This window comes from Carcharodon carcharias, chromosome 21, assembly GCF_017639515.1.
Source record: "Carcharodon carcharias isolate sCarCar2 chromosome 21, sCarCar2.pri, whole genome shotgun sequence".
NCBI classification, from domain to species: Eukaryota; Metazoa; Chordata; class Chondrichthyes; order Lamniformes; family Lamnidae; genus Carcharodon; species Carcharodon carcharias.
Genome location: NC_054487.1, coordinates 57,214,344 through 57,234,452, shown reverse-complemented (window position 1 = coordinate 57,234,452; position 20,109 = coordinate 57,214,344). Strand labels below are relative to the sequence as shown.

The window sequence follows — 20,109 nt, the reverse complement described above, 5'->3', positions numbered from 1 at the left end:
TAGAGAAAAGTCTGGAGGCTACAGAGCTGGGGAGGCAGTGAGGACGTGATACTGTCACTAGGATAGTAATCTGGAGGCCCGGGCTAAACTTGTAGGGCATGGGTTCAAATCCCAGCACAGCAGCTGGTGGAAATTAAATTCAATTAATTAAAAACCTGGAACTAAAAGCATGAAACTATCACTGATTGATAGGGCACACCAGCTTTCCATCAAAAAAGAAAATGGTGGCATAACTGTAGTCTTAAGTTCTCTGTTCTAAGTGGTTTTGAACATCATGGCCTGAATGTTCAACCTCGAGGCAGGTAGCAGGAGTTGGGAAAATCCTGGCCCAGCCCACCCGCCTCAGGAGAAAGTGCCTGGAAATATGGGATCTTCATTGCCAAGGGAACAACCCAGGAAAACATTTGGATACAGCCACAAGTGTTGCCGAGTGTCAAGGTGGGTTGTTTCAAAGGGCTGCCTCAATATTATGGGACTTTGTCTCCTTTAAAATAAAAACAAAAAGATCCTCCAGCCTTTGCTCCTCACAGCCCCTCACCCCCCATGCCCCCACCCATCCTATATGGCTCCTCATACCCCAATGCCAAGCTATGGCACTTCCATTCCCATACACTGTATAGAACCAATGAGCCCTATAGTGACAGTAGGATGTGTGAAAAAAACTGCTTTTAAAAAAGTAACTCATTCATAACTTTCTACTATGTTAAAAAATGTCATTTCACTTAGAAGACAATAAAAGTGTAAATCATCCAGACACTTTAAAGCTTCAATAATAAAATCCATTTAACCACGTGTAAATAAGCTTTGTGAAATTGACTGCTTAGCTGAGACCCCAGACACCCATTACAATTGAAACAGCTGCACCCTAGGGAAAACATTGCTTGATTGGCAGCTCGGGCACTTTGATCTCTACAGCCAATTTCGCAATGTATATTTATGTAAGGTTAGATGGTTTCAAGGGCTTGCGGTTTTTCTTTGTTATTGATATTTTAAAGGATCTGGATGATTGACAGTTTCATAGCCTTCTAAGTGAAATGGCTCTTTTTTAACATAGTAGAAAGTTATAAATGAATTTCTTTTTTAAAGCTTCTTTTTCCATATCCTACTGTCACATAGGGTTAATTCAATCTATATAGTGTATAGTGGGTCAGCTGGCATGGAAGTGCTATAACTTGGCATTGGGGATATGAGGGGCCATTGGGGGGTGGGTGGAAGGGCACAGCTTGGCATAGGGTGCATGAGGGGCCATGGGGGTGTGGGGGTGCACAGCCTGGCGTGGAGTGCATGAGGACAACTTTTTGAACTGACCTTTTAAAGAGCTGCCTCGTGCAGACAAACAAGGGTTCAGAGCTCCCCTGAGGGGCCATGAACCAAAACTCTTTAAAACCCTGGCCTGACTTCATGAAAATTGCAGAGTTTCTGCAAGAGAGCCGGCCAAGTTGGGGGGTTCTAACAGGAACCAGGCTGCACCCTTTAAAGGCACTCTCTAAAATCAGACAGCCTAGGAATGGGGCCAGGAACTGTGGAATCAGGACCCACCTGCCCACCATTTATAAAGGGGTCTTATGTCAAACTGACTCAGTAAAAATCAAGATCCATGCATACAATATTCCAAAGGATTAGTTTGCGCAGCATATAGTGCAAATGTTAAGACAGGAATTTGGTTGATGGGAACCAAGCATGGTTTATCTTTCAAGGAGGTGTGTGGAGAATTTCCTACAGTAAATATAGCCAGAAAATGCTGGGAAACCAGATTAATTCCTGTTATAATATAAAATGCTTTCAATCCATTTTATTTATCTATTATTAACAATCTTATTTATATAAGTGCTATTTATCACTAGATGGATACATGGAAACACTTCTCTCCTGAGACTTTGAAAAAAAAAGTGATGCATAGTTTAACCAATCAAATAATTTAATCTCATTTCACAAAGCAAGTAACCTTCCTTTCATAACAATCTGTCCCACTAGGCTTGGAGGGAGCTCCACTATAAATTAGCAGCATGTTTTAAATCTAGATTAGAGGAAGCCTGAAAACACTTACACTGACTATGCTAGTTTGAAACAAAAAGGCATGAATGTATGTAAATGTCATATACTTATAGTACTCACATAATAAAATGAGCAATTGGTGAACAGTTGCATCCTATTCTGGTAAAAGCAACAACCACAAAAGAATTCTGAATATTAACCACAGAATTATTAAGTAGAAAAAATATATTTTGTATTTATATTGGAGGTATTGTTATTTTTATAAACTCCTTTCCCAGCATTATTCTACTGACATACCTGTATTTTACGTATAGCTCCCAAAGAATCATACCACGTTTGTATAGCAGATGGAAACTGTCTGGTGACTGTCATACGAAGGACAATGTTGTATGAAATGGTGGTGAATATCCTCCGCAGTTTTATGGTATGAGTGAAAGCATAAGGCACCACAGACAGAAACACAACAAAAAAGCCTGAGAAAAAGAAAGCTGAACTACTGAAGTATCTGCAGTAGGCAACTTTTCTGGTCAGCTTTAGTTCAACCCTGTCAGATTAGAATGAACACAAAAAAGATTACACTGGAAACATCATAATGACCTTTTTATGTAAAACTCATGATAACATAATAAGCAAGAGAGCACAACAAAAACACTTTTTATTGTTGATTTGAGTGTTGGCTATGATTTCAAAAATGGAGCATGGATTAAAAATTAATAATTTGGCCTGCCCAAAGCCTACCACCAAGTCTATGGTTAATTAGGTTTAAATAGCATGACAAAAATAGTTGACTTCCATGAAATACATTAATTCAGAAACTAGATATTTTCTGAATGTAAATTATAGAACAGAATCAAAATGTAACTTACTGCCTTATATTATCAATAATCTTTTCCATAGCATCTTCCCAGCAGTACACCTTCACTGACTGGATATTATCAATAATTTCAGAGGTGATTGCAAGTCGTTCATTTATTTTTCCTGCACGTTTGTCTCTGTTTATTTGTAAAAAGGTAACCAATTATTTTCTAATATATTTATAGTATTTACTAATACAGTATGATCTGTTCTGAATCACTTAATTATATTTTCCTTTACTTTCAATGTGTCTTTGCCTTCTCTTTACCTCGCTTCCTCCCCGACACACACCTTGCAGCATACTCTAAACTAGGAAAAGAGGAAGTCAGGCTGCTACAAGCCTCTACCAAAACCTGCTGTGTATCTGAACACTGGGTGCACTGGAGCAACGCAGGTATGATCACCCTCAAATTCTCATTCCGTTTCTCAGTTTAGACAGTCATTCATTTCTACTTGGAGTTGCCCAGTGATAACTCATTGGGACACCAGTTCATCTTGCCTCTGAACTCCAAGCATTTTATGCACAAAATACATCAAAAAATGGAAATAAAAAGGAAGGTTTAATCATGAACACTCACATTGGTGGATAATAAAACCCTGAAATGTTTATCAGAATTCATCAATGACAAGTTTAATGGGCTATTATTTTCACTTTAAATTGGTATTCTACAGAGCGGAAAATGCAGGAATGGCTTAAGGCTATAATTATGTTTGTCAGAGACTCATTAATAAATGAAAGAGTCATTAGCAGAAGAACATCATGACTTGCAGCAGTGTATTTAATTGAATAATTGGGTTCATTTTAGCCCCTCAATCACACAGTGAATGTGGGGTATTTTACATTGGCCCACACGCAGAGGAACTGCCACCATTGCAAGATGTAATCGCTATCACGTCATTCTGTAATTGCTTTCAGTGACGCACAAGCTCAAGTCTGACATTATTAATTATGCCACCTTAGAGTCTCCATTGTTAACTTCCAATAACACAGGGAGAAAATATGAGGTTTCGATGCCACAATGAGGCAAATGATCTAAGGGTCTTTACAGCTTTTTTTTTAACTTTTAAATAAACAAATGACTTTCTTCAAATGGGAATAGGGAATGATTTATTATAACTGAATGTTATTTATGGCCATTTCTCATGAAATACTACAGAACAAGAAGGAGATTTAAATTGGAATATAATCACTTATCCAGTCAGAATAAAATACCCTTCGAGGAGCCAAAGTGAGTAATCTTTAGGCATTGTAGTACTGCCAATAGCTATGAGCATTGGACCAAGTTGTAAGAATAAAAAAAATTCCTATTAGGTCTAATTTTAAGGTGTAATGCATAGGTTAAGGATATTGTTTGATTCATGGGCCAAAATTTGTTGGCAAAATAATGGTGCTTAATGAGCATACTGTTATTAAAGTATAAATTGTTCAATAATTTGTGGTGAGGAAGAGTTGTGAATTGCCATGAGTTGCTGAACGATTTGCACTACTCCACTGTTAGCCACACAAAGATGGCAGCTCACCATCAACCTCCCCATGGGCAAAATTTTTAGCTCGGCAGGTGGGCGCGTGTGTGACTCACTGGAGGGTAAAATGACATACGTTGATGTCAGGCAAGCGTCATGACATCAATGTGCAGTCACACGATTTTTCAGTTGGCGGGTGCGCAACGGAGTCGGCAGCATGCCCGTCGACAATTAAAAGGCCTATTAAGGCCATTAACAAGGTTATTAATTTACATTTTTCACTGCCTGTCCAACCTTAAGGTTGGCAGGCAGGCGAAAAAGCCAAGGGACCTTTGCAATTTTTAGGAAAACTTATCTGTAGGCAGGATGAGGTTCCCTAAAGCAAATAAAACTCAAATAAAAGTTTTAAAATTTAATTAATAATATGTCCCCACATGTTTTATTACATTTTTCCAGTTCTTTGTTTTTTTGAAAACTCTTCATCTCCCTGAGGCGGTTCTGTACCTCAGGGAGATTCTGAAGTGTGCACTCATACCCATGTATGAAATTCATGCTCACCCCACTTGCCCTCCTCCCCCGGCCTGCACAGGCTGCGCTGAGTGCTACCGCTCGCACTTCACGCTGGGTGGGCCTTAATTGGCCCACCATTGTGAAATCACCTTCCAGCCTCGATCTCAGGCGGCGGGCGGCTTCCCAACTGCCCCCACCGGGGCCACCCAACGAGGGCTAAATTCTGCCCCATGAGTTTCAAGGAATTGTTGTACTTGTACATTCATCACCAATTAAAATTGCCATAAAATGTCTGGGCTGCCAATTAACAGCATAAGGACCCTTTTAATAACTAGGTGTATGCTCCTGTAATGCCACTCAACCTCTCTAACAATAGAAAGGGAATAATGGAAACTATAGCATCTCATTCCTTCAAGTAGTAAGTTGTTATTCAAGGTTTTTAAAATTTATATTTTAGACTTTAATATTCTTTCCTAATTCCCCTTTTTGTACCTTTTATCTCTCTCTCTCTTAACCTAATTGATTTGACTCTAATTCACCCGAATTCCTCCTCTGCCATTCCTCTGTTTCTTCTTTAATACTTAACTCTCATTGGTTATGGAAATAGGTTGTTGGTCCCACCATTACCAAGGCTTCAGCTGTCTTGTTGGCCTCACCATGCTTGCACTTGTAGCACAGAAGTGTTTCGAGTAGAAGGGTGTTGGGCAAGGTCTAAGTAATGGAGCATGCTGCATGATGCCCCACTCCAGCAAAACTAGTTAAACTTAGCATGTTTTTTAAGCACAGACTGTTGAGTTTTGGCAGTTCTTCAAAACAAAATATCTACTGAATGAATATGTTTATAAGCCCCAATTCTGAAAAGGACTGTAGAATCCTGAATTCAATTATAGCTGTTTTACATTGTGATTGTTATTTTGGAACCAGAGTGGATGAAAAATACTTGTATTATGTGTATAGCTCTTTATTACATCCTCACTACGTTCCAAAGTACTTTACGCTCAATGAATTACTTTTGAAGTGCAGTCAATGTTGGCATGCAGGACGACACAGCAACCAACTTGTGTGAAGCAAAATCTACAAACAATAAATAATTATATGGTCAGCTAATTTCTTTTCGCTGTTGTTTGAGGGAAAAATGTTGACCAGGACATAGGAAGAACAACAAATTCTTCTTCAAAAACGACAATGTGATCTTTATGCCCATCCGAGCTGACAGACACCTTGTCCAAAAGGCAGTATCTCTACCAATGTAGCATTCTCTCTGTATTTCACCAAAACACCCTAGCTGCATAAAACATTTAGGTCATAGCGGACAATCTTTTGGCTCAGAGGCAAGAGTGCCAGCTGAGCTAAATTGACATTTGTGTAGAAGTACATATAAAAGCCATGAAAACATGCACAAAGAAATGATTTATACTGTAAATTTTACTTCAGTTAATCAATTAGTTCTTGCTAATAATTACTGAAAGAATTTGTCACCTGTAGTGCATCATCTTCTTCCCCAGCCAGGCTTGGAAAAGGGCAAGCATTATTAGGAATCCCAATCCGCAAAATGCAAATTCAGTCAGTTCATTCCAGAGTAATCCCATTAAAAGAACTACTTGCACTGGTGCAATCCAGACATAGTGAACAACTGCTAAGCCCTGCAAAAAAAGCACAAGTCCATGTATTACACACGGGCAATTTATCTAAATAAATCCACGACAAATGATGTGTTTGTCGAGGGAATTAAGAGCACAAATGGATAAACTGACATTTAATGCTCATTCATTAGAATAACCCATGGTAGCGAGTGGCAGTGGATCCATGCCCAGGTTCATTTTTAGGGTAAATGCCAGAGGCGGTGGGAAAATGGGGTGAAACACAGTTCTTCTTGGATTCTGTCGCAGTTCAGAAGAGGTTTCAAATATTCCACTTACCCCCTCCATCAAGGGGTTGCATCTGATAAATTTCCCAGGAAATTCTTCCCTTTCTGCCTCCTGGTGAATTCCCTGATGCTACAAGGAACCTCTGAATATCAGGGAAGATGTCATTCATAGTTACAGGCACCTGTAGCCTACCCTGGTTATATTAATGATTCTAGGCAATCAATTTGAAGCGGGGTCCATAGCAGGCTTCCTAAATGGAAAAGACTTCTTCTCCATTGCACTTCCACTGGCATTTTGGGCCCTGAAAGCCCATTCAACTCTTGTAAAAAAACAGTAAGCATAAAATGAAGAAATGGATGTTGACAGAGAGAATGGGTGAAAATTTTATCTTATTTCAACAATAAACTATCTTTAACATGCAACAGTGAGGCCGATAACAAGCCAGGGACCATTTGGTCCAGTAGTGGGATTCAACATGGCTCTTGAAAGGCCAGATATTAATTCGGGTTTTCTGTCCAATCAGAGAGGGCAGGTTGGATGATGTGCCAAATATGTCAGGGAGGATTTCTAGTTAAAGGGACCCCATTTCGGTTAGAATGGCGGAGCTTCACATTGATCCGTGAGTCTTCAGCAACCACAGGAATGGGAATGAGACCTGGGATGGCTGTTCTTGGATCTCCAATTCTCACCTGCTGTGAGATTTGAACAACTAAACTGAGGTGATGTTTACCAAAGATGGGAAGAAGACAAGCAGGCATCGATGGAAGTGGTCAAGGAAGTGAGCAGCAGGAGTCGGTCCCTTAAACCTGGAGGCAGTGCACAAGATGTTCAAGGACCTCATGAGGGTAGGAAAGGTGAGTGGCATCCCATTTTCAGGTGCCATGTACCACATCCTTACCTCCTCAGCATTCTCCTGCTCAAACTCCTCAGATCAACACACCTTATAGCTCAGCTCATTCCTCTTTGTCGAGACACCTCCTCGCATCTCCATCTGAATAGCCAACTCTCCAACTCAGCCTTATGTTTGTGCCACCTCACACCCATCCCTTACAGTGATCCTCCGCAAATGTTGTCAATGCCTCCTCATCTCAGTCCATTTCTCACACTCACAACTGTCTGCCTTCTCTCCATGTAGAAGGTAGAAAAGAACTCCAGAAGGAGGGAGATCACCAGGATGGGAAGGTTATGGTGGCCTTCCAGTGACAGCCACTTGACGGCCACTAGCAATGTGTGCCCACCTGGTTCACTGGGAAGGAGGTCTTATTGCAGGGGACTGCAAATGTCAGCAGTGATCTACCATGAGAACCTGAGTCTCCTGAGGCACTTGTGCTCAAACATGTCAAGAGATCTGATCTTCTGCCTTTAGACCCTGTGTTTGGGGTCAAGCCTCCCTCCACTTGGGTCTCAATGTCCGTCCCCTTGCCCTGTGGAGTGACATGTGGCTGAGGAGAAGGCAGCTGGTGCTGCTACTGGTGCTGTCCCTGCTGCTGTTGATATTGCTGGTGCTGCTCCTTTTATTCCACATCAGAGGTCCAAAGGAGGGCTGCATAAGTTGCTGCCATGCTGCAGTGAAGGTTGGCAGTAGGGAAGACCAGATCATGGTTAGTAAAGTCCAAAACTAAAGTCAAAGACAATGAAAATCACCTATCAAACAGTAAGGGCACACTCCCAGAAGGTGATGCGAGCGCCAGTCTTTAACCTAAGCAGGGCTACAGCTACTCAGTTTTACTGTTTAAAGACTTCCCAGCCTGCCAGTTTCAATAAAGTAGCACACCTCACTATGCCCTTGCATTGTTCACCCTGCTGAGTTCCACACAGCTCGGGAAACCCATGCACTGGTTATTAAAGCCAGAAAGTTTGGTTAATTCCTGAATTAATTGCCTCTTGGAATATCTTACTTACTTACCCAACAGCAGTACAAGGATTCCCTGCTTGGCTGCAAACTCACCAGAATAAAGCCTGAAGCGGGCAAGACAATGTCAGGTTCCTGATTCAATGGCACTCTCCAGAGCTTTTACCCTTCTGCCCACAATCAAACCCACCTCCCCTTGGCGGTTAAAATTCTACCCATTAATTTAATAAAGTGGGAATAGAGAGAGAGAGAGCTTTTGTGCCTATGTATTTTGATCCCTTGTATCAGGAATGGAGAATTCAAGGAGAAATGTCAACATTAATAATGTAGGAAAACATCTCAAGGTGCTTTATACATCTGCAATCAACAAAACGGCCACCAAGCTCAGTAAGGAGATATTAGGAGGGATAACCAAAATCTTTTTAAGGAGGACAGGGAGATGCTGGAGCATTGGATTTAGTCTGGGACTTTGAAACTAATCAAATGGCTGATAAATTGATTAATTAATTAATTGATTGATTGTTCTTTATTGAACTAGTCTGTTGCACAGCAATGCTATACGTGGTGTTTTTAATGTGATATTTTATACCTAATTCAAATGAACAATAAACTTTTGTAAGTTTGTTACGCAGCAACAGAAATACACAACTGCTATGTGTAAGCTCTTCCAACACTGCCTTTGTTTTTTGTTAGTATACAAATTTACATGGGCAAATATTTAATGGATTAACAAATATTTTGGTAAAAGATAGGGCAGAACTAGGATCTTGAGTAAGTCACATTTAAGTTTATTAACAAAAGATGATACATTACCTAGGATGACCTGAGAGACAATATTTAAAGTGGTCTCCCTGTTATATTTCTTACAGGTACTTGGGATTTTATTACAGAAATGGACAGTGAAAATTTTCCAATGAAAGTTCTGATAAAGTGAATTTAGTAATGAATAATATTGGGTACATATTTAATTAGTAAGGTAAGTTCATATTTCAATGCTTTAGGTTAATAAGGAGAACTCTTGCTGTGACTGAGATTATTGTCATCAAATGTGAATGCTAAATCACTCAGTAGCATGGACAATGGTTCCATGCTTAGGCTTTACCTCTTTATGAAGTACAGAAGAACATTTGACCCTGTGTTCACACCGTATATTAAAATCAGAATGGCATCTTCTATTAAAATGGGCTACAGCAAAACAAACCTTTATTTGTACATTGTGAACTGCACACACTATTTACCTACCTCATCAAATTTGTTGAGATTGTTGGATAGAAGACTAACAAGCTGTCCAGTGTCAATTTTATCTAGCACTCTGCTTGACATTTTTAAGATCTGTTGAGAAAGAACATTGAAAATTTAGGAAAACAGGCATTTAAAGTGTTGCTGTTTTCATGATCGCAATTTAATATAGGGACGTACTTGGAAAATGCTGTTTAATTAAGAGACTAATTATATAGGTTATATTACATATAAACTATAATAAATATATATTTCAAAATTTTAAATATACATTTAAAGCAGTTGATTATAATTGTCCTGCTCAATGGCACTGTTCAGTTGGCCAAACTGATATAGCTTGTCCTCACTTTTGAAAACTGAAGTCATATAAAGGCTTGTTAATGTTCTCCAGGAAATTTCTGAGCTGGTAAAGGACTCAGAATAATACCCTACATTGGGGTACGCCCACAAATTCTATAGAATTTTGTCTGCTATATTAAGCAAGTAGAAATGTGTCAGAGTACTCTGCCTATGCAGTGCTGTGGCCATTGAACTTCAAGGCAGTAGGTAGATACTGGGGGGAATCAGCCCAGATTTGCATTGTGTGGTAGCAAGCAGAAAAAAACGATGTTTTACCTGCCAGCCACAATGACAGCTTCTCACACTGTATCATCCCAATCCTGCTGCATTAATTACGCATTCCCGGGAAATGCGTTATTTCGAAGGTGGGCGCGCTCTCATTCACCTGCCACACCATCACCTTGCCACTTCCTCATGCAAAGCACCATAGTTAAAGTGCATCCGTGCGCACACCTCTCAGTGCTTCCAGACCAGGACTGCTGCATGGAAGACATGGCCTCAAAAGGCAAGGAGATTGCAGTTCCCCGGATTAATGACACGTCCCCTCGAGCGCCTTTCAGACGCAGTGGAGGCCAACTGTGATGCCCCCTCTCCCCGCTCAACCCAGCAGGATGGGCAACAACATCACCAATCCAGCATGGGAGGCAGTGGCAGCAGTAATCAGCGCCAATGTCCTGCAAAAGAGGACAGCCACCCAGTGCCGAAAAAGGATGAATGATCTCCTCCATGCTGCAAAGGTAATTCACTCTTCTTATCACCCTCAACTCACACTCACAAACCCATCACACATCCACAGAGCCCTCACTCAGTGCCAGTTCAAGGGACATCATCATTCACTCTCTCATACGCACCTTCATTGTCCTCATCCCATCCTTGGGGCCACACACCATCCACACATGCTGGGCAAACTTATCATCAGGCCTAGCAGGCATGCTGCTTACACTCTCTTCATCTCCATTCATGCAGGACAAGCTGACACACAACAAGAGGGAGAGCTTGCAGACTGTTGGAGGAATACCTGAAAGCAATGTCCTCACAAACTTTGAAAATAGATCCATCCAGCTGGCCAGCGAGGATCTGGACCGTTCCTGTGCTGACGGTGAGGTCGGCAGTGCTCTACCAAGTGAGGATCTAGCAGTGCAACATCCATTAGACAATTATGCTGTGAGTGATGTGTCCTGTTTCACAGGCCACTGCCATGCACTAATTATCTCCTTGCTTTTGCAGACACATCCAAGGGGTCCACGACCCCGGTTCTTGACTCAAGCCCTGAAGAAACCTCTGAAGATGAATCTGAAGGCACCTTCATTGAAGACCTGTCACAGTGCTCACCCATACCCTCCACCAGTGCAAAGACACACCCCTCAGTGGGACCTACCTTTAGAGTAGCCTCAGGATCACAATCTGGTGAGCACATCACACTGTCTGATCCACAGCAGGCGGCAGCAGGGACTTCCGAGGTTTCCAGCACTTGGAGGACTGTTGGAGTGCAGAAGGTTGCTGTGTCTGAGTCAGATGAGGAACCCCTGGACTTGGTCATATCTCAATTGCTGGAGCTGCAAAGGCAACATCAGGAAGCGATGTCCACTGCACTCCTTAGATTGCAAGGCACGATGGAGGAGTCTGTCCACCTTCAGGCTGAGGTGTTAGCGCCAGCTTGCTAATGCACCGAGGTCAACACTGGTAGGATGGCAGCCGCCATGGGGGCCTTGGTCCAGGACGTCACTCCTGCAGTGCTGCGCGGGATGAGCTCCATTGCTGATGCCATAATTGGCCTCCAACAGTGTCAACGTGAGAGGGGTATGGAGCAGCTCCATCTCACTCCAGCTAGCCCTTCTCCTCAAGGAGTCAGCCAGGGGCACTTGGGCACCCATAGGGAGGAGGATCAGCAGCTGCACACCCCAGGGCCATCCACCCAGGTGACTCCAGGAGTGCCTGGCCCATCGAATCTCCTCTTCCTGTGACCCCAGTAGCTCTAGCTCCACAGGCCGACGAGGGTGCCACTGCTACACAGCAGAACCTTGACAGCAGGCTGGGGCTTTCCAGGTCTCGGCCCTCCAAAGGACGCCCGCCAAGATAATCACAGACAGGGCGTATCGGTCAGCAGGCTGTCTCCACCTTGGTTGTGGTTGCCTAAGGCTCCTTGTTCTGATGAGCAGTGTTCGTGTCACTCCTGCACAAGATAGAGGCAGGTGTCTCAGTCCAGGGCCTCTTTCCTGTGCTTTGTGCAGCCTTCAGACCAAAGTGATGGCCCAGCCTCACACTCCCTAGACACATTAGTGTTGCCTGCACCTCAGTAGTGCTCGTTATTGCTGCTAGAATATCATGGGCAAGCGTCACAGAGTTCTGTCATTCTCTCTGTGTGCTGTCAGCACCTTTAAGGTGGGGCTTGCACCCATCTTGTCAGCATCTGTGACCAGTGACGCTGTGCTCCTGAAGAGGTCAGGTGCTGGAGGTGGACAAAGGATCAGGTGCATTTAAATTTCCACAGCTGCATCTCTATGATATGACCCTGATCACAGAGCACAAGTGAGCTGCCCTCAGCCAGACAGGAGTCAGACATTCTCAGAGGCTATGTGAAGATCTACGGAGTGTCCTCACTGCATGTTGCCATCATCCTTCTGCAATCGAGCAACTATTAAGGCCTCCACTGAATCTCCATGACAGGAGCGTTATCACAGAGGGTATGTGCGCTGCTGTCAGCCAGAATGGAGTCAAACATTCATAGATGCAATGTGAGGATCTGTAGTGTCTGCTCGCTGCATGTCGTTTTCATCCTCCACAAATCTAGCAGCTATGAGGGTCTCCTGAGTGCGCCTGCCTCGTCTGGCCAGTGCAATGGCCTCATCGCCTTCATTGTCACTTTCAAGGACCTCCTCACCCTCATCTCCATCAACATCCTCCTCATCGGAGGAGACCTCCAGCTCTTCCTCGACCAGGTCCTCTGCCAGGTTGTAAAGGGTGCAGCAGGCGACAATGATGCGTGACACCCTCTGTGGACTGTATTGCAAGGCTCCATCAGCCTGGTCCAGGCACTGGAAACCCATTTTCAGCATCCCGAACAGCTTGCTCCTCCACGGTGCAGGTTGCAGCATGAGCCTTATTATACCTTCGCTCTGCTGCAGTCTGAGGCCGCCACACGGGTGTCATTAGCCACGGCCTCTGCAGGTAGCCCTTGTCCCCAAGGATCCATCCCTGAAGCCCCTGTGGACCCTGACAGAAACCAGGGATCTGTGGCCGACTGAAAATGTAGGAGTTGTGGACACTCCCTGGAAACCGTGCGCAGACCTGCAGGATGTGTTTGTGGTGGGCGCACACCAGCTGCACATTCGGCGAATGGAAACCCTTGCAGTTGACATAGTTGACCACCTGTTGTGACGGAGATCTGAGCGCCATGTGACTGCAGCTGATGGTACCCTGCATCTGTAGAAAACCCAAGATCTGGGCAAATCCAATTGCTCTTGCATCCTGGCTCTCCTGATCTCAGGCAAGATACACAAAGTTGTGTGCCCTTGAGAATATGGCATCTGTGACCTCATGGATACATTTGTGGGTAGAAGCTTGCGATATCGCACAGAGGTCACCTGTGGAGCCCCGAAAAGAGCCACTGGCATAAAAATTGAGTGCCGCAGTCACTTTCACAGCCACTGGCAGTGGAAGCCCTCCATGTCTACGTAGCACCAAATCCTGCAGTAGCTGGCAGGTCACCGACCAGTTCCTTAGGCAGTTCCTTAGTCTTCAGCAACACTTGTTCTTGGTCATCTGCAGGAATGAAATGTGGCATCTATAGACCCAGGTCTAGCTATGTGCTGACTAGTGATTGCTCGCTGTGGATCTTCAGAGGCATGTGCAGGACCCCCAGCCAACCCTTCTTCCTGAGGGTGCAGTTTCTTTGCGCAGTCAAACTCCTCCATCACTCTCTTCTCTGTCACCTTTGCTCTCTGTATGCCACGAGGCATACAGTTAGTTCACCAGGCTCCATGCTCCTGATGTACTTCTCCTGCAGGATGAAAGAGAGACAAATGGGTTAGCTTGGGTGTTCTAAGAACCTCTCTTGGTTAAGTCTGAAGGCCCCTTAACGCATCCCAGAGAGCACTGGCCACCACTTGGATGGTCAGAGTTTAGCGTGCTGCACGCCTGCCCAAAACATCACCCTCCTCTGCCCCACTCCACCTGACTGATTGGCAGCAGCTTTGCCCACTGGACTGCATGCTGTGCTCTCAGCTCAGGCTCAGGCATTCTCCTAACCCACACTGCAAACTGCACTGTTAGCTTAACCAAGGGGGAGACTGGTCCGAGCAGGGATGATGACGTTACAAGGGGCTGTGAGAGCCTCCACCAGTGACTGCTCCAAGGTCAGCTTTAGCAAAGAGATTGTACAATGTCTGCAGTCGTCCAACTATTCTGCAGTCCACAAAAATGCTCATTAGTTTGCAGTCTGTGCCCAAGGGGTGAAAAGTTCTGGAGCATTTGGTGACACTTTCATGCCTCTGCTTTGCTTGGGTGGGCAGATAATCTAGAGGCCCAACTCAAAGCATGTCAACGTGGCTGTGTCTGAACTGTCTCAGCTATGGAGGAATGGTCACTTTATACAAGGTTTCCCTGATGCGTGGTTGGTTCCCTCCTCGCCACCCCACATGTGCTTGTGCACCACCATTAACTGCAGGGCAGCCCTTGCGCACCGCCCCCCCCGCCACCCGCCCCCCCCCAACTCACCTCAACCTCAACATCCAACAGGCAACCCTCGCGAATGCTGCGCAATGTTACTGTGCACTCATCCCTGAATTCCCCTCAAAGTGCAGCCTGCCAAGTGCACGCTGTTTATATGCTGTTGTGAAGCACATCAGTGTGTTTTCCTTGGGGGATCGAACGATCCCGCGTGGGGGGATGATTCTGGCGAGCTGAGTTTATAATGAGGTGCAGATGTATTACAATGAGGTTCCCGACATCTGAAGGTGGGAAATGCAGTCCGCCATTGACGGGTAAAGCGAACGATTGCAACCTGGTTTCACGACTTTGTAAAGCTGATTTTCTGCCTTCTTGCCATATTGTCCGCTCATGCTGCTGAACGCGCCCAACACCAGCAGCATGGAAAATTCCACGCAGTTATTTATTTAAAAAATCTGACTCACTAGCCTATTAAAGGCAGTTGTTAAGGATGAAAGGAATTGTCCAATGCAAATGTCTCAAATTACCTGTATATTCTATTGTAAGTTATTGCTTTCTGAAAGAAATGTATCTAATTTGCATTTGAATGATTTACTTCCATATCTCTGTAGGCAGCTGGTTCTGTAACTGTTTCTGCAAATTAGTTTTGAATTTATCCCTCTTCAATCACAGACTGTGTCCTTTGGTTCCGCTGTCTGGAGGAGATGAAACAGCTTGTAGTGGTCTCCATTAACTCAGCCTTTTAGAACCCTACAAACAGTAATGATATCCCTTTTCAAGCTTTTCTTTTCCAGTGAGAACAAGCCCTATCTGCATAATCACTCTTCATAAGCGAATCCCTACAAAATAAAAGCAGAGGTCTGATGTTCAGTTCACTGTCAAACAGGGCAGTAAGATTGTCTGCTGATGGTTGAATGTAGGATGCAGAGATAGACAGGATGGTTCTAGGCTTGCTGACCCTGAGTTGGAGAAAGCACTTGTAAATTCATGATCTGATGTTGGACAAACAATTGCTTAGCTTATTAAGGTCATTGCATCAAGAATGGTGTCAGAGAGGTAGAACTTACTGTTGTCAAGTTACACATGGAAGCTGAATCCATTCCTCTTGATGATATTGCCATTAAGCAGCAATATGTAACAAAGGAAAGATGAAACCGTGGAATAGTCCTGAAGTGACTGTGTGGGACAGGAGGTGTGCTGGCTATATTAGGTGAAACCAGGCAAGCACGGTGCCGTGGAACTGCTATTGCAGCCAAGTATTCTAGAAAAATCTACCAAATGATTCTAGACAGGAGGAAGGAATGGGCAATCTCTCAATCCCTCCTTCTCCTATCTTATAAATCAAGCTGACTAGATATGTGAAACAAAATTACATAAATGCAAATGAATGTTAGTACCTTTTTATAAATTAAACTGAACAGTGCTATTCTCATCTTCATTCCCAGATGCTGGAGACCAAAGACAGCAGGATGTAGAAAGAGAGTCCTCACAACAAACAGCAGGCAGAGCCCTAAGGCAAGGTAGTATGCTATTTCACGCTCATAGGTATTTTTCACATTATATGATGCTATTATTCGTCCAAGACAGAGAGGCTGTACAGCTTTAGTGAATTCCTGTTGAAATCAAATGGAAAATTATAAAAAAATACTAAAATTCACTATTAAGACAAAATGTACACAAGCTAATCCACAGGCTATCATATTGACTAGACAGATTATGCCAAGGAAACTTAATCAGTTACTGGTATTTTTATCATATCATCAGTTTGTGTGCAATCATAGACAGCTCATGTTGACTGGGTCTAACAGGCAAGCTCTCTATAATTAGAGTTCTCAAATCTAGCTTTTGTAGTTATCTTAAGATTTAAGATCTGAGCCCCTCTTAGCAGAGGATCAAAGACACAATGCAGCCTAAATTCCTTACAACCCCCAAGTGTGTGTGGGAAGGAGGCAATTGAGAGGAGCGCGAGGGTCCGCTGACAATGGCCTGAAATGGACCTGGATAAGAACATATTCTCCTTCTGAAGTCACAAAGTACAAGTATTTGTGAAGATCTGACTAGTGTTAATGAATATACCAATCCAGGTCAGAAATTAGTGCAGAAGTCACTTTATAATATTGAAAAAGCCCATGATCATTTCAAGTAGCCTCTGGGGGTGTCTAAAAACTTTGCAGACTGGTGTGGGCCTCTGACCTGTTAGATTGGCTCTCATTGCACCTGTTCTAGCCCCAGAAAATGGGCACAAATACATTAAATTTAGACCCCTGCAGCTTTTCAAAGGCTTTAATATCCTTCCTATAATGTAGTGCACAGAACTGCACACAATTCTCCAACGGTGCACTAACAAATGTCTTCTACAAATTTAACATCACTCCCTTGCTTTCTTTACACATACAAGCCCAATCCTGTTGTCCTTTTTATAGCCTTTTCTACCTGCAAAGATCTACAAATCTTCACCCCTGGACTTCCTCTTCACTCTGTTAAGGATGTGAAGTTTGTGGATTGTAGGTGTAACGTGGCTTGAAGGGTGTCACAGCAATCCAGCAATCTGCCCTCCAATAGATTACTAGTGTAGCTGAGGCACCACTGCAGGGGAGTGGCAGTGGCTTATGGAGATCAAACCTGCTGGCCTCTCTCAGGAGACAGCATGTATTCTCCCACCTTTGCCATTCTGCCAAAGCCCCTTGCTGTTGCCTGCCAGCTAGCCAACCAGCCCAGAGTGCTGCTGCCCATGTCGAGATAGTGCAGCCCAAAGCCAGGCCTCCTAGGCTCAGAGCTGCTCTAGTGCATCCTGCGAGCCCGTCAACAGCCTTTTGACAGCCATACTGTAGCCACAAGGGTAACACTGGATAGGAGAATGAGGCAAAGACACAAGGAATACAGACAATAAGGAAAAGCACAAGGGCAATTATTGATGGTTGCATGCAATGTGGCATGATTTTATTTATAAATTTGGCTTTGTATGATTCTTTCATGGCAGCTTTTATTTTTGCATTGCGGCCAAGAGGACAATGGGATAATCAGTGAGAGAGGGAAGGCAAGATGAGGGACTGTTGTTCTGGAGAATTGGGGTTGTGGTTACTGGTGTCACATTCAGATGACTTCTTCAAGGAGCCTTCTTCTTCTTCATGTTCGTGCCCCTAAGCTGCACATCATTTTGCTGATGCCAAGGGCTGTGCCCTTATGATGCTGAGGTTGAGCAGCATGGAGCGGACCATCATGAATCTTGACAGGTGCTCTGCCAAACACCACAGAGCTTTCCAGACTGGCCTAGGCATGCTGCTGATGTGTGCATGAGTTGGGCATCAGAGTCATGAATCATCAGCAGATAGGCCTTCTTGCCCAGTAGCACCCACACCGCCCCCCACTTTGGTTTTGGTTTGCTGTGGTGGCTGAAATTCAGCTGGCACAGCAGACTGGCACAGAATGAAGGCATCTTAACACTTGCTAGATAGCAAACATTTGCATGATATGTTGCATATGTTCACATACCAACTGGACACTGAGGGAGTGGCAGCCCTTTCAGTTTAAGTATAGGGAAGATTTGACAACTTAAAGTGATCTGTGTGCAGTCAATTGCACCCTGCATTATATGGAAGGTTGCAATTATCTGGAAGCCACCTACTTGCTCTACCAGCTGCTCTTTGGCAAGAAAGAATAAAATGCAATTAGCTTTGCTTGAGTATGGGGCCTCAGTGACCTCCCTTACACACCAGTGGACTGCCATCTGTTGAGAAGTTGCAATTATCTCCAGCTCTGGCATAGAAGGAGTATGACAGGTGCAGAGAGGTGATGGTGGGATAACTTTGCCCCTGTTCTCTCATTTCTTGGTTGTTTTTGGAGGGAGTGTTCTTAACACCCTTTTAGGTATTGTGATTTTTTAAATAATCGACAGGAAATAGGCTTTCTAGAAAGTTTAAATCAGAAAAGAAAATAACCATTTATTCATACAACACCTGCAATGTAAAAGCAACAAAATGCCACTCCCAGACTGAACTACCCTGGCTAGCCCTTGGAATAATATGTTATCTGAAGTCAGTTTCGATCATGTGACCACATATCAATACTTCTATTGTCCACACAAATGATTTGAAATTAGAAGACATTGCTAGACAATGGAGAATGAATGGTGGCCATCCACACCGGCATGTGATACTGGCTTCTTCATACCTCCCTTCTTAAGTTTTGAGTTCACAGACACTGAGTCTAGAGTGACCATTGAATTTAAGTTTCAGCAAACATTCAGACAGTAGGAGCTGTACATTCCACAAATGATCTTGCATTTTGAATTTATTTTCAAGGGAAGGGACTCCACCCACAGACATTTATGTTTTCATGACTTTCGAGAAGCATGTTCAGGCATGAGTTAATTCTTGTCTGTTTAGAAAAGACAAACAGTGGTCATCTGACTTTCTGACAGTGATTTTGGGAGAGTATGGTGTCCATTATTCTATATTTCTTCCTTTTCTTTTAAAAAATAGAGTTTGTATCTAACAAGTAAGGAATACATCTTTATTGGGCATGGCAGGAGGTAGACACATAAAAGTTCATCACCACGGTCGCATTCACAGTCATTGGCAATGTGGTCCTTGCCCTGCTCTGAGGTTGCAGCTGGAGTACTGCCAGCAGCAGATTTCAGCGAGGACACCCTTACTGTACGAATGTCTGACACATTGTTCCTCACTGATTCAGGTGGATAATTGAGCCATAAGCACCCTGGACAGATCCAGCCTCCTGTCCTTCTCCTCCTCCTCCTTACTCTTCCAGCAGTTTGTCCTGCTCTGGGTGAGTTCTGTTCATTTTCCCAGTTGCACTGTATTGAAAGGGAGATATGTACTAGTGCATCCATATCTTGGAGCAGCTGGTTTATGCAGAAGCTTTGAGGTCAGCAAAAACTTGTTCAGCACCTCCCACACCACTCCTGTAGATGTTTTCAACTTTAAACATGTATAGAAAGCCCTAAACATCTGCAGAATCAAAGCAACCACCAGGGGAAAGCAACTACCAACTAACCTGTTAGTAGTTGATGATCCTTTTAAAAAGCACTGTTGTGGGGTCCTCCCTGCTGCTGAATGCATGTTCAGCCATGAGAGATTAAGTGAGGGAATTAGCTGGAGCGTTGAGCTCCAAAATTGCAGCGCTGGAGTCCAATCAGCAATGCACACTTATTGACGTCATGGCCTGCCTGTTCTGCTTACTTCTGAGAGGCATTCACTGCTTTTGAGCTAACGCCCTCACAAAAATCGTGTCAAGTGTGATTCATCCCATGTGCCACGGATGTAACTTTGGAGCACTAAGTGAACTTTTAACGCCCAATAA

General features: G+C 43.7%; 1 protein-coding gene across 1 annotated transcript in view; it reads right to left on the bottom strand.

Annotated features, from left to right (window-relative positions):
* Positions 1–20,109, bottom strand: part of cftr (CF transmembrane conductance regulator) — a 145,700-nt gene that overhangs the window by 104,075 nt on the left and 21,516 nt on the right. Inside the window, exons 4-8 of the mRNA XM_041215962.1 lie at positions 16,188–16,403; positions 9,787–9,876; positions 6,304–6,467; positions 2,862–2,987; positions 2,293–2,539 (exon numbers count right to left, since the gene is read on the bottom strand). Of these exons, the coding sequence (XP_041071896.1) occupies positions 2,293–2,539; positions 2,862–2,987; positions 6,304–6,467; positions 9,787–9,876; positions 16,188–16,403 (843 nt within the window). The remainder of the gene's footprint in view (positions 1–2,292; positions 2,540–2,861; positions 2,988–6,303; positions 6,468–9,786; positions 9,877–16,187; positions 16,404–20,109) is intronic.